The sequence below is a fragment of the Rana temporaria genome, chromosome 10 (assembly GCF_905171775.1).
Source record: "Rana temporaria chromosome 10, aRanTem1.1, whole genome shotgun sequence".
NCBI lineage: Eukaryota > Metazoa > Chordata > Amphibia > Anura > Ranidae > Rana > Rana temporaria.
The window spans coordinates 21,612,034-21,626,155 of NC_053498.1; the positions used below are offsets into that span (position 1 = coordinate 21,612,034).

The window sequence follows — 14,122 nt, forward strand, 5'->3', positions numbered from 1 at the left end:
TTCGTATTTTGGATTCAACAGAATGCAAATCTTTTGCCACAGATGTCACACGAACACACGACCGAAAACACCAAAAGAAAAAGGACCCAAAACACAGAATGCAAATCCCTTGCCACAGATGTAATTTTTGTTTTTTTGAATGGGCAGTGAGTGTAGTTAGAAAAGCAGCTTCTCTTTTGTGCTGAGTAGTACAGTAAAGCCAAATAAACTTTTCTGTGGATTTTCATCTGAAGGGAGATCAGTTGGCCAGACTTTTGAACCCAAAAATGGTTTTCTGTTGGAGTTTAAAAACGAACAAATTTTCTGAGAACGAACGGAAAACGATCGTTTTTATGTTTGTTGTTAAAAAAGTCTGACCAAGTGTATGGGGCTTAACAATCGTTAATATGGATGAGCCGCGTGTTGAAAGTGCCGCGAATCCCGCGATATATTTACGAAAGTACAAAATGACGAAAATCCTTTTTCTGTTCGTATCTTCAGTCGCATGCCCACATGACATCCACAACAAATTGTCATAGATGTCACACGAACACACGACCAAAAACACGAACAGAAAAAGGAATCCAAAACACAGAATGCAAATCATTGACGAAAATTCACGAAAATTATTGTCTAACAAGTAACGAACATGAATTAAACAATAACGAACCATCCCGCATGTACGAATATAAAATGGTAACGAAAATACGAAACGATTGGAATACGAAAAAATCTCGTCGTACGAAAAACGAACAGGAAAACGGGCGTCTTACAAAAAACGAACGGAAACGAACCTATGGAACGATACGAAACAGAACAAAAAAAAACGATTTTTTTTTCAGTGCACATGTCTACTTGTAACTTTGTGTTTTGGCTGACAACATAGTGAAGGAAACGGCAACACTGATGACCTCACAAGAGTTAAAGCGGACTTCTACCCAAAAGTGGAACTTCTGCTTGTCTGATTCCTCCCACCCTCCAGTGCCACATTTGGCACCTTTTGGCATGGAGTGGGTACCTTGTTTTTACAGGTATCCTGTCCCTGCTTCAGGGAGACCGTTCCGCGGCGAAGTATGGCGGTAGCTCGACCCCCCTCTCCTCCCTCCCCTTCTACTGGACCAGTTAGAGAGCACAGCACATGCGCAGTAGGGACCCGGCCTGTGAAGCTGAAAGGCTACACTGCCGGGTTCCCTTACAGTACAAGCAACGATGCCAACATCACTGGACTCCAGGACAGGCAAGTGTCCTAATGTTTTGAAGTCAGCAGCTACAGTATGTGTAGCTGCTGATTTTAAATTTTTAAAGGGGCGGGCGGAACTCTTCTTTAAACATTTTATTCAGGTAACACAGATCAACAACATGACATCCCATCTGTCATCCCGCCAGGCCTGTCGCTACAGGACAGGCAAAACAAACAATTGCTTGGGGCCCCGAGCTGGCCTGGGGCCCCCAACTTCCCCTTCCCAGGCTGTAGCGTGGCCGAGCTCCTCTTCCTTCCTCATGGAGTCCTGTCAGTGAGGTGCTCACTTCCTTTCAGTCCGGCCGGGAACACAAGTTTTTAAGTACTGTGACGTCATTGGTTTGTGGCCCTTTTGCTACAAAGCTTCCACTCCTCTTTAACCGCTTGCTGCCAAGGCCAGTTCTGACCTTTTTCATATGCATGTTAAAATCAGCATTTCTTATTTGAAAATTACTTAAAACTTCCAAACTTATATATTTTCTTATATAAAATACGAGCCAAGATACGACGCCTCAGACTCAGAGATAAGATGGCGTATCTGGAGATACGCCGTCGTATCTCCTACGTGAATCTGGGCCATAATAGTTAACTGATTCCTTTTAAAAACGATTAAAAATAGATAAAAATCAATCATATAATGTACCTCCTAGTTTCAGTTTCGTTTTTGCATCTAGCTTAGTTTTTGCATGTTATTTGATGCCTCTGTGCTGGACAGACCCATAGAGCAGTATTGGTTTGGAAAACGAAACTAGAATCTCCCAGTACTGTGGTGATCAGGAAACAGACAACCAGGAAGTGTCCAGAACAGAGCAGAATTATAGCAACATCAGAGCAAAAACGAACAATGAGGACATGAAACCAGGACTGCAGTAAGGTAAAGGAAGCTATTTAGCTAAAAAAAAAATCCTTTAGTGACCCCTTAAGGACCCCTTCACACCGATTATACGTTGGCAGAAGGGCACAGCTGGGCACAAGCTAGGGTGACCACGTGTCCCGGAATGCCCGGGACAGTCCCGCATTTTGCAGGTCTGTCCCAGGTCCCGGGCAACTTCATTCCAGGACAATACAGTGTCCCAGAATGAAGTTGACACAGCCACCCCCTCCCCTCTATCTGTTGCCCCCAAAAAAAGGCCACCTCATCGCTGCATTACTCACTGACAGCCCTTGTGCTGCCCGGGAATGTCTGGAGAGGCACAATCCCCGCCCCCTGCTTGTAATTGGAGAAATCATAAATCCCGCCTCTTGTGTCTAATCACAACAGGGCGGTGTAAAGCCATCGTTGGAACAAGGTAAAACGGGTCTCGGCCAGTCAGGACAAGTGCTTTCAGTGAGTAAGCTGGCGATGCGGCTGCCTTTTTTGGGGGCGTGATCAGTGCTTCTGGGTAGAGCGTGCATTCCGCTGCCCCAGCTGTGCTGTGATTCATTACAGCACAAGCTGATTTTTGGGAAGGGGGTCCCTGAATGGCCGTTTGAAAATGTGGTCACCCTAGCACAAGCACGTACCTGTACGTCCTCTTTAAGAACCCAGCTGTGGGGTCGCGAGCGCGCCACCGGCGGCGAGCTCGCGACCCGGTCCGAAGCTCCATGACCACACCCGCAGGACCCGATCGCCGCCGGTGTCCCGCGATCGTGTCACAGGAGCTGAAGAACGGGGAGAGGTGAGTGTGAACGTCGCACGACCGCGCAATTGTCAGTTAAAGCAACGCAGTGCCGAATCGCAAAAACGGGCAAGGTCCTTAATCTGCATAATGGTCCGAGGCTTAAGTTAATTGTGCTGCTAGAATTAATTTTCCCACCCTGACATTCGAGGCAATACCTAACGTGTTGTGCAATCATTGTTTACATATGCATGTGGGACTTGCGTGCATGTTTGCATTTGCATTTAGGCATGGAGGGACAGGTCCACTTAATCTTTATTTATTTTTTTCACTGTTTCTTTCTTTCTTTTTTTTTTATTCAACTTTATTGCTATCACAAGGGATGAACAACATCTCTTATGATAGCTGGGGCAGTAACAGGTACTTGTTATTGAGAGATCAGAAATCTTAAAGACCCCTGATTCCTCCTCTGCCCTCCAAAGCATGTGATCAAACTGACATCAGATTGATCAGATGCTTGCTTGGCTGGTATGGCCAATAAACAAACAACTATGGGCTAGATTCAGGTAGGGGGACGTAAGTGTGTGCGGGCGTAGCGTATGTTATTTACGCTACGCCGCCACAATTTAGAGAGGCAAGTGCAGTATTCACAAAGCACTTGCTCCGTAAGTTGCGGCGGCGTAGCGTAAATCTGCCGGTGTAAGCGCGCCAAATTGTCAAGAGGTGGGCGTGTTTTATGTAAATAAAACATGACCCTGCGTAAATTACGTTTCTCACGAATGGCGCATGCGCCGGCCGTGAACGTATCCCAGTGCGCATGCTCCTAATCACATCGCAAATCGTCAATGCTTTCGACATAAACGTAATTTACGCAAAGCCCTATTCGCGAACGACTTACGCAAACAACGTAAAATCTTCAAAATTCGACATGGGAACGACGTCCATACTTAACTTCGGCTATGCCTCATATAGCAGGAGTAACGTTACGCCTGGAAAAGCCTTACGCGAACGACGTAAAAAAATCCGCCGGGCGCACGTACGTTTCTGAATCGGCGTATCCAGCTCATTTGCATATTCTACGCTGAAATCGACGGCAGCGCCACCTAGCGGCCAGCGTAAATATGCAACTAAGATAGGACGGCGTAAGAGACTTACGCCAGTCGGATATTAGCCTAATTTTGGCGTATCTTGCTTTCTGAATACAGAAAGAAGATACGCCGGCACAGCTTTGAATTTACGCGGCGTATCAATAGATACGCCGTCGTAAATTCTTGCTGAATCTAGCCCTATAACTGTAAAGGACAACATTATTGTCACTTCTGCCTTAATTAGAGGAAGGGAAGGAATTAATGTTGCTACTTCTTCTCTGTTGACATCCTACCTGTCATCATTCTGTCCCTACACATTTCACACAAAAGGCCCTCCATTTGGGCGAAACGTGTTGGGGCAGGTGGATGAGAGGCATATTATCATGTTGTGGATCTGCGTTACCTAAATAAAGTTTGAAAGTACTGTAATGGCATCAATGTGCAGCCCTTTCCTTCCACTTGGATGCATTGTTGTTGAGCAGGAACACGCTCCGGGGCAAGCACCTCATACAGACTAGAGGATTAAAGTGGAGTGGATATTTCGGATGCAAAATTATTTGCTGCTGACAATGCAGTTTTTCTGCTGCACTGAAGCCCCAAGCAGTGTAATCAGCTCTGTCAAGTGACTCCACCCATTTAATAGACTACAGAACGCTAGATGGAGTATTTGTTTCCTATGATCATCAGCTCCATCTAGTGGTCGTAATGCAGCATTTTTCTGATTCACGCTATTCTGTATAAATGAAAAAAAAACAAAAACTATGAACATTCATTTTGCCCAATTTCACATGGATGAAATGCTCTGTAAATATTTTAGAAATGTACCCCTTAGTGCAGGGATAGGCAACCTCGGCCCTCCAGCTGTGGTGAAACCAGGGCTTTTTTTCTCAAACAATAGGTGCTGGAACTAAACCACGACCCCCCAAAACCCCTCCCCCTACACACACCCTCCAAATCGCATCAAATAGTGGGTGTGGTCAGTCAAATTTCACGAACAGTAGGAGGGTCTTAAAGGGGCATTAAATACCAGGATTGCATTACATACAGAGTGCAGAGTCCAGGTGGGTTACACACAGGGGGCAGATTCACGTACAGCCGCGTAAAATTGTGCGGGCGTAATGTATCTGATTTACGTTAAGCCTCCGCAACTTACACGGGCGAGTGCTGTATTCTCAAAGCACTTGCTCCATAAGTTGCTCCATAGCTTAAATCGGCCGGCGTAAGCCCGCCTAATTCAAATTTGGATCAGGGGGGCGTGTTTTATGTAAAACTACTGTGACCCGACGTGATTGACGTTTTTGCGGAACGGAGCATGCGCCGTCCGTGGAATTTCCCAATGTGCATTGCTCCAAAGTACGCCGCAAGGACGTCATTGGTTTCGACGTGAACGTAAATGACGTCCAGCACCATTCTCGGACGACTTACGCAAACGACGTAACTTTTCAAATTTCGACGCGGGAACGACGGCCATACTTAACATTGGCTGCGCCTCATATAGCAAGGGGCAACTTTACGCCGGGAAAAGCCTAACGTAAACGTCGTAACTTTACTGCGTCGGCCGCGCGTACGTTTGGGAATTCGCGTATCTAGCTAATTTGCATACTCGACGCGGAATTCGACGGAAGCGTCACCTAGCGGTAAAAAAAAAAAATGCAGTTTAGATCCGGCGGCGTAAGAGACTTACGCCTGTCGGATCTAATGGATATCTATGCGTAACTGATTCTAAGAATCAGTCGCATAGATACGACGGCGCAACGCAGAGATACGACGGCGTATCTGGAGATACGCCGTCGTATCTCGGTTGTGAATCTGGGCCACAGAGTACAGAGCTGTTACTTGTAAACACAGAAACCGGACTTCTGTGTTTACAAGTGATTGTGGTGGGCAGGCCCCTCCAAGGGTCTGAGCCAGAGGTGGTGGAACTGAGTTCCACCAAGTTCCCCCTGAAAAATAGCCCTGGGTGAAACTACAAATCCCATCGTGTCTCTGCCTCTAGGAGTCATGCCTGGGATTGTCAGGGTCTTGAAATGTCTCATGGGCCGTGGTTGCCTACCCATGCCTTAGTGTCTAAGGTGCCATAGCCCATAATAAATTGAGAGCTTACAATTCACTGGCTTATCTTGGGACAAAAATGTACAGCTATGAGGGCTATCCAGTAAGGAAGCACAGATATTATTCTAGAGAGGTCTTCTGTTTCAGATGGGATGAATGATGTTGAGATAGTCAAGCGATGTGGCCAATCCCATGAATGCAACCGTGCCGGAAGCATCCGCAGTTCAACCAAGACCATCCTGATAAACACCACCTGCTGTGACGAGAGTGTATGCACGCCGCCTGAGCCAATCTGTACGTATCCATTATACATCCTGACCTACCTCTGTTTAATTCATGGTTGACACATAAACACAATGGGCCAGATTCAGATACATTTGCCCTGGCGCAGCGTATCAGTGATACGCTACGCCGCCGTATCTTACCTGGCGGAATTTCGAATCCACAGCGATTTCACGCCGTAAGATACGGCGGCGTAGTGTTTTTCTGGCGGCGTATTTGAAATTGGGCGGGTAGGGGGCGTGATTCATTTAAATGAAGCCCGTCCCTGCGCCGCTTGAACTGCGCATGCTCTGTTTTGAAATTTCCCGCCGTGCTTTGCGCGAAATGACGTCGCACCGACGTGATTTTTTGAATATCGACGTGAGTTACGTCCTTTCCTATTCACGACGACCTGCGCAAAAAAAATAAAAACATTTAATTTGACGCGGGAACGACGGCCATACTTTAACATGGCAAGTCTAAATATAGGCCACAAAATAGCTGCTCTAACTATACGCCGGGAAAAGCCGACTAGCGATGACGTAAGAGAATGCGACGGCCGCGCGTACCTTTGTGGATCGACAGAAAATGCTAATTAGCATACCCGACGCGGAAAACGGCGCAAACTCCACCCAGCGGGCGCCGAAGTATTACACCTACGATCCGAAGGCGTACGCCTGTCGGATCGAAGCCAAAAGCCGTCATATCTTGGTTTGAGGATTCAAACTAAAGATACGACGCGGCAAATTTGAAAATACGCCGGAGTATCAGTAGATACTCCGGCGTATTTCTTCTGTGAATCTGGCCCAATTGACTTTAGGAATTTATATTTGTATGCTTTTGTTTGCTCTGTAATTCATAAAATTAATTAATGGTTTATAAAGATCCGCCAAAAGGAGGCTCCAAGGTTAATTTGGCCTGCAGTCATCTCAGGTACAAAAATGCATCCTGCCGCTCCCCCCTTCGCCAATGCCGGTGTCATGTCGAGCTGGTTCCCCCATCGATATGGTTCCTGCCTCGACTGCGCAGGCGCAGTAGGAGGCCACTGCAATCTCCGAGCCTCAACAGCTGATTGTCAGCTTAGACGAGCTCCCTCCCGCTGCCTGAAGCCTGCTTATACACCAGTACACGCCGCTCTACACAGCAGGGGGCGGATGTGATATTGAGCAGTGCTTTTTTGATTGGTTATCCACGCCGCTCTACACAGCAAGGGGCTGTATCACATCCACCCCTTGCTGTAAAGAGCGGCGTGGATAGCCAATCAAAAAAACATTGGTCAATACCACATCCGCCCCTTGCTGTGTAGAGCGGCGTGTATAGAGTGTATAATTAGCCATCGGGAGCGAGCGCGTCTACAGCTGATGGACAGCTGTTCCCGCTCGGAGGTTTCCGTCGGCTCGGGAACCTCATCGATCATCGATGGTAGGAACCAGCTCGCCAGAACAATTTTCCAGGGGTCACCGAATCCTGGGCTATTCCTGAAGCCTGCAACACTCTCTCAGCCTTTTTGCGGCTGCCCAGCTGGGCTGTTTCTTGAGCTTGCGGCCGCCCGCTCAGCCTCTTCGCAGCAGCCAATTCAGTTCACGGTATGGCTGGGGGACAGAGACTAGAGGTCAGCTGACTGGTGAGGAATGTGTAGTGGGAAGGGCTGAAAGGAGACCCTATCTCCTGATTTCGGCATAGGTGTCACAGTGAGTAACACTACCTGTGATTATAGTTCATTTAAATTAATTGGCTGGGGCCCTTAAAAGTCTTCACTACAGTTTTCAGATCAGCAGATGACCTTGATCAAGAGCACCTAAGTTGACTGATCAGAACTCCCCCCAGAACTGCCACTCACCCCACCCACCAGCACTGCCACTTATCCCAACTCCTGCCAGTACTGCCACTCATTCCATTACGCCCCCCCACCAAGAAGTAAGCGAAGGAGTAAAAATAAAGAATACATGGAAGGGAGAGGAAAAGAAGGGGAGGAATCAAAAAATGGAGAGAAAGAAAACGAGAAAGAACAATAAAGAGGGCTAGAGAGAGAAGGGGTGAAAAAAACACAGAATTAGTATTGAGAGAGATAAAAGGGAAAGAAAGAATAACAAAGAGAGTGGTACAACCTAAAATGTACCATAAGGGTTTTTAATACTGTACGAGTGGAAGGGACTCAGGAAGCGCTAAATGTCCATGGGTTAGGGGCACAAATTATTTGTCTTGCCTTGGGTGCTGAAAACCCACACTATGAAAATAATTATACTGTTAGGGGACCCCACAACTTGGGAAATTTTTATCAAGGGGTCACGGCCTTAGAAAGGTTGAGAACCACTGCTCTAGATGATAAAATATTATACTTGCAAACCTCTATGTTGACTTTTCTTCACCACTTTTGCCACATGTGTCAATTTTCCATAATTAGTAAAGATAAAATAGAAACGGGTCACTTATCATCTTGATGAGTGATAAGAATTCCTGATATGTAGGCATGATATCGATTATACAAGACAATTACTGCATCAAAAAACATACAAACAATATTAATAGACCTGCCTCAAACATGAGTGACCTTATGCCCAATTCCAGGTTGTCTCCACCGTTTCCTGTCCCAACCCCTCTTGAAGCACCCTTCACCAATTTTTTTTAATACATTTATGTATACAGTACATACCTTTTTCCATGGGTCTCCAGTCTGGTCATTTGACATCAGAGGCTCATCTACCTTATGTAGCGCCCCCTTACTTTCAGTATGGGCGCTACGCTAAAGTTAGTGGGGAATGGGAGAGTTATTTTGCTCCCATTCACAATTTGCTAAATTTGGGCTGCTGTCATTCCTGAACTGTCCTGTCTGCGCTCCAGGGATGCGATCCCATCCCTGGGCGACAGGTGGCGCTGGAGGGGTTCTGGCAGATCCCAGCAGCCAATTGGAGGAGTTTTCCCTCGCGGGGCATGCTGGGGGAGAGTATATCTGTGGCAGATGCCATTTTCTTTGGTTCTTCGCGGGTTCCAGGTTCCAGGTGCGGCACCCACCTTCAGGGTGTGCGCATCCAACGGACCCCGGCGATGGCCTACCAGGCCGGGGTCACACGCTACGCGGAGCTCCATGTTCCTGAAAGGGACCCTAGTGACTTACTGGGTTCCCAACTTTATTGAGGAGATCCCAGGCTGTGTGCCGTTCGATTGGGGGGGGGTCGGCTTGAGGAGAACCTGGAGGCAGGTTGTCCAACAGGGCTTGAACGAACCATTGGGGATCCGGTGACCGGGACATTGACAGGTACACTTCAACTGTCACCCGGTGACCCTTTATTTAATCTACTTGGAGGATTCGCTCAATCCGTTCGGTCCACTTAAAGTAGTAGGCCTGTGGCAGAGGCCCTAGAGCCAGGGGGAGTAGAGGAGTGACGTCATCAAGATGAATACGTTGAGTGATGTCATCAATGAAGGGTCCACTGGACGTAATGACATCAAGGGAGGTTCAACCATCAGAATGTAGGGGAGAGCCATCTGCTGAGGTAGTAGAGGAGTGAAGTCATCAAGATGATCAAGATGAGTGATGTCATCAATGCAGGTTCCACTGGACGTGATGACTCCAAAAAAGGTTCCACCACCATAACCTTGGACAGAGCCATCTGATGAGGTAGTAGAGGAACAGGTAAAGTCCTCGCCTCCTCTCTACTAGACTAAACCAACAATTAACACTTGCAGTGCGGGTGCAGATTTCCGGGAGTCAGGCTTTAATTCAGGTTGGAGATGGTTCTTGTTTCCATACATTTTTCATCATATTGACTGTCCCTTCTCTTTTCTTTAGTGCCTTCTATCGACGACAATTCCAATGGGGTGATCTGTCCAGCCTGCTTTGTCCCCAACTCTGATCGATGTCTTGGCCGCAGTCATTTAAAATGCACTGGGAATGAGAAACGCTGCTTGCACTACATGAGGACCGAAAAGCAAGGTATGTGAAGAAATGATGATGATCGTTGCGTAGAATCTATAAAACTATATAAAGTATTTATTCAATAATTGCACTTTTTCTTTGAGATTATTGTAACTTTGTTATGTAGCACTCCTCTCAAAAAGATTAGATTGAGGCTAATTACGGGAAGCAGAATCGGGTGTTTTGTTTAAAATCAATGCAGTACTTACTATTTGATTGACAGCCTTCTGACCGTCGCATACAGTGCGTCACCAGTTTCCGAAAGTAGCCGAACGTCGGTGTGCAGGCCCCGTATAGAGCCGCACCGACGTTCGGCAACTCGCGACGAGCTGTATGCGACCGTCGGAAGGCTGTCAATCAAATAGGAACGCCCAGTCCAGAAGACGGAGAACATCTATCTCTAAAACGGTAAGTACTGCATTGATTTTAAAAAAAAAACACCCGATTCTGCTTCCTGTAATTAGCCTCAATCTAATGTTAAAAAAAAATTCGGGTGGACCCCCGCTTTAACACTGAACAGTAATGAGAGGATACTCTTCACTTTGATTGTTACTCCTAGAACAGCTCCTTTAGTATTGGCCAAGAAAATGAACAGCGCTGAGACACCATCAAAAATATCCCAGGGCGGGCCTATGGCAAGCACTGAAACTGCGCCCCTGTCGAAACATTTGAAACCCATCTTTCAGATAACCTTAACAAAAAAAACAGCTAACAAAACTAGTGATATTTATCATCCCCTGTGATACCTTGGGTAGTGACATATCCTCTTTATGGAGAAATGTGGGGTTTATTAGACCCCTGATCCCTCCTCTGCCCTCCAAGGCCAGGTAAATGCAGAACCAATACTGGAAGTGATGAAATCTTCATCACTTAAGGCCTCAGGTTTCACAGTGGAGAGGGAGAAACTGATGTACCTCCTTCTTCTTTGTGTGCTGCCAATCCAACCAGATGGAATGGGAGGGCCTGGGCGAACAGGGGAGAGCTGTTGCTGAATGTAGCAGGGATAGCACTGCCATTGTCCATTAGTAAACATGCTAAAAAGGAGATCCTGCCTATGCTCTGGAGGAGGGAAGAAGAGACCCTCAGACCCTGGTAAGTGCCTTGCTGCCCAGCCACTCAACTTCATATGGCGCCCATGGCACTTGCCATGGCTGCCATACCCTAGATACGCCACTGCCCCCAGCTTTAGCATTTGACCTTAAAGGGGTTGTAAAGATTGAAAATAACAAACATACCATACTTACCTCCACTGTGCAGTTCGTTTTGCACAGAGTGGCCCCGATCCTTGTCTTCTGGGGTCCCTCAGCGGCTGTCTCGGCTCCTCCCCGCATGAGACAACCTCTTCTGGAAAGCACTCTCCCAAGGGGGTTAGCATGTGGGCGCAGTCATAGCCGCCAAGTGTATCACTCGGCCGTGCCCCTGGCACACCGCAATATTGATTTGATTGACAGCAGCGAGAGCCAATGGCTGCTCTGCTATCAATCATCCAATGACGAGGCTACAAGAGCTGGGGGAAATCAACACGGGATCGCGCCAACGAAGATTCGGGCCTTAGGTAAGTAAAACGGGGGCTCGGGGGGGGGGGGGGGGGGGGGGGGACGGTTGGGTGATCCTGTAACATAAGATGCATTAAGGTAAAAAAAATGGAAGGTTTACAACCCATTTAATAACTGCCAGAAGGCCTTCAGAAGCCATTTAGGCTGGAAACTTCTCCTCCTGGGCAAGAACAGGGCAGCCCCAGACTCCAGCCATCTACTGGACATCCTCCCCCCAGGAATTGGCTGGGACAACATAAATATTCCAGTTGCTGATTTACCGTCTCCCAACCCACTATATTCTAGAACCCTCCAGAAGACAGGGGGAAGCAATCAAACCTGCAGCCTATAAAACCCACTACAGCTCAAAGCAATCACAAACTGCTCCACTGATTACAGGGTAGCCCAAAAATGTTGTGATTGTGAATTTGTTACCTGCTTGCTGTTACATATTTTGATTACTGAAGTCAGTTTACTGATATAGAACTGTTCCTTCTACTGATCATCTGTATAAGATGGTTGGATTTTGCCTTCAAATTTTTTCACCTTTCCATTACATACTTTATTTTAGACTCAGTTGAGGTCATCACTAGGACTCTGTGGGCCAGATTCTTAAAAGGTTTACGACGGCGCAAAGATATCCCTTCGATCTGACGGGCGTAAGGCTCTTACGCTGTCAGATCTTAAATGCAATTTTTTTTCCCACCGCTAGGTGTCGCCTCGTCGTTTTCCCCGTTGTCTATGCAAATTAGCTATTTACGCCGATTCCCGAACGTACGCGCGGACGACGCAGTGAATTTACGATGTTTCCGTAAGCTTAAACTTGCCCCTGCTATATGAGGGGCAAGTTTACGAAGGTCCATCGTATGCCATGTTAAGTATGGCGTCGGGTCAGCGTCGTCTTTTTCCGTCGTTTACGTCGTTTTCGTAAGTCGTTCGCAAATACGACTTTACGTCAATGAGGCTCACGTCGACGTCATTGACGTTTTCCGTCGTGAGCTGGAGCATGCGCACTGGGCTATTTTTATGCCCGGCGCATGCGCAGTTCGATCGTCGCGGGGGCGCGCTTAATTTAAATACAAGCCGCCCCCTTTGAATTACGCGGCCTTACGCCGGGCCGTTTACACTACGCCGCCGCAAATTACGGAGCAAGTGCTTGGAGAATACGGCACTTGCTCCAGTAATTTGCGGCGGTGTAGTGTAAATGGCTTACACTACGCAAACGCCAATTCTATGTGAATCTGGCCCTGTGTTTCTTTATGCAATGCAATATAATCATGGCTGGTACTTGTTTTATGCTGCACTCTAAAATGTAATTGGGAGAAGAAGGAAGGGTGGATTTCCACGGGTAGACACGGGGTGACTGTTGGCTGTGTGACCCCTCCAGAGGCGCATTGCGGGCGGTATTAACCCTTTTTTCGGCCACTAGCGGGGGTTAAAACCGCATGAATATCGCGGTAAATATGACGGTATACCGTCACCGCACCTCCACTGCCCCGTGTGAAAGGGGCCTTAGGGTACCAAAGTTTGCCATCATTTTAAGGGCGCACCCAATTTTAAAGCATGGTATGTTTGGTATGTAATTACTCTGTGCAACCTCATTTATATTTAAACAAAACATCGGGTACTATATTAAGTTGGTGTGCCTGAAAATAAGCTCTAGTGCATTTTTACTGAAAATTTGCACTTGATAAACCATTAATATGATGTCATAAAAAAACAGGAAATACAACTATTTTATTTTCCAAGGTGTCCGCCTTCAGAAAATAATGAATATTTTGAGGGTTTTAACTAATTTTCAGGCCTAAAATTCTTTTTAAAACGTGTGCAAAGGACAAAAAATAAAAACGCCCCTGGCAACGAATAGGGTAATTAAGAGTGCAAGACCTGACATATTCATCCCTACACTTGCTTTCTTCTCTCTTACAGATATGTTCACTGAGACGCAAAGCTTACATGGCTGTACCACGGATGAGATCTGCGAGGCCGGATCCAACCTGGTGGTTCCACGTGGACATTATTACAAGACCGTCAAGACTCAAATCTTCTGTAATAGTGCGATCGCACCTCGCAGTGAGAGTTACACTTCCCTAATGCTTGTTGCAACAGCTCTAATTGTCTTCAAAGTTGACATATAGGGCTAGATTCAGATAGATTTGGGCGGCGTAGCGTATCTCAGATACACTACGCCGCCGTTAGTTAGAGCAGCAGGTCCTGTATTCAGAAAGAAGTTGCGCTGTAACTTACGGCGGCGCAGTGTAACTGGGCCGGCGTAAGCCCGCCTAATTCAAAATAAGCTGGTTGGGGGCGTGTTCTATGCAAAATACTAGTGACCCCACGTATTTGACGTTTCTAACGAACGGCGCATGCGCCGTCCGTGGACGTATCCCAGTGCGCATGCTTTAAATGACTTCGGCAAATCATCATGCTTTCGACATGAACGTAAATTACAG

At 46.9% G+C, this 14,122-nt stretch overlaps 1 protein-coding gene across 1 annotated transcript in view; it reads left to right on the forward strand.

Moving 5' to 3' along the window:
• Nucleotides 1-13,872, forward strand: part of LOC120916011 — a 41,730-nt gene extending 27,858 nt beyond the window's left edge. Inside the window, exons 7-9 of the mRNA XM_040326861.1 lie at nucleotides 6,105-6,251; nucleotides 10,009-10,152; nucleotides 13,599-13,872. Coding sequence (XP_040182795.1) covers nucleotides 6,105-6,251; nucleotides 10,009-10,152; nucleotides 13,599-13,807 — 500 coding nt within the window. The 3' untranslated portion in view covers nucleotides 13,808-13,872. The remainder of the gene's footprint in view (nucleotides 1-6,104; nucleotides 6,252-10,008; nucleotides 10,153-13,598) is intronic.
• The last annotated feature ends 250 nt before the right edge of the window (nucleotides 13,873-14,122 follow it).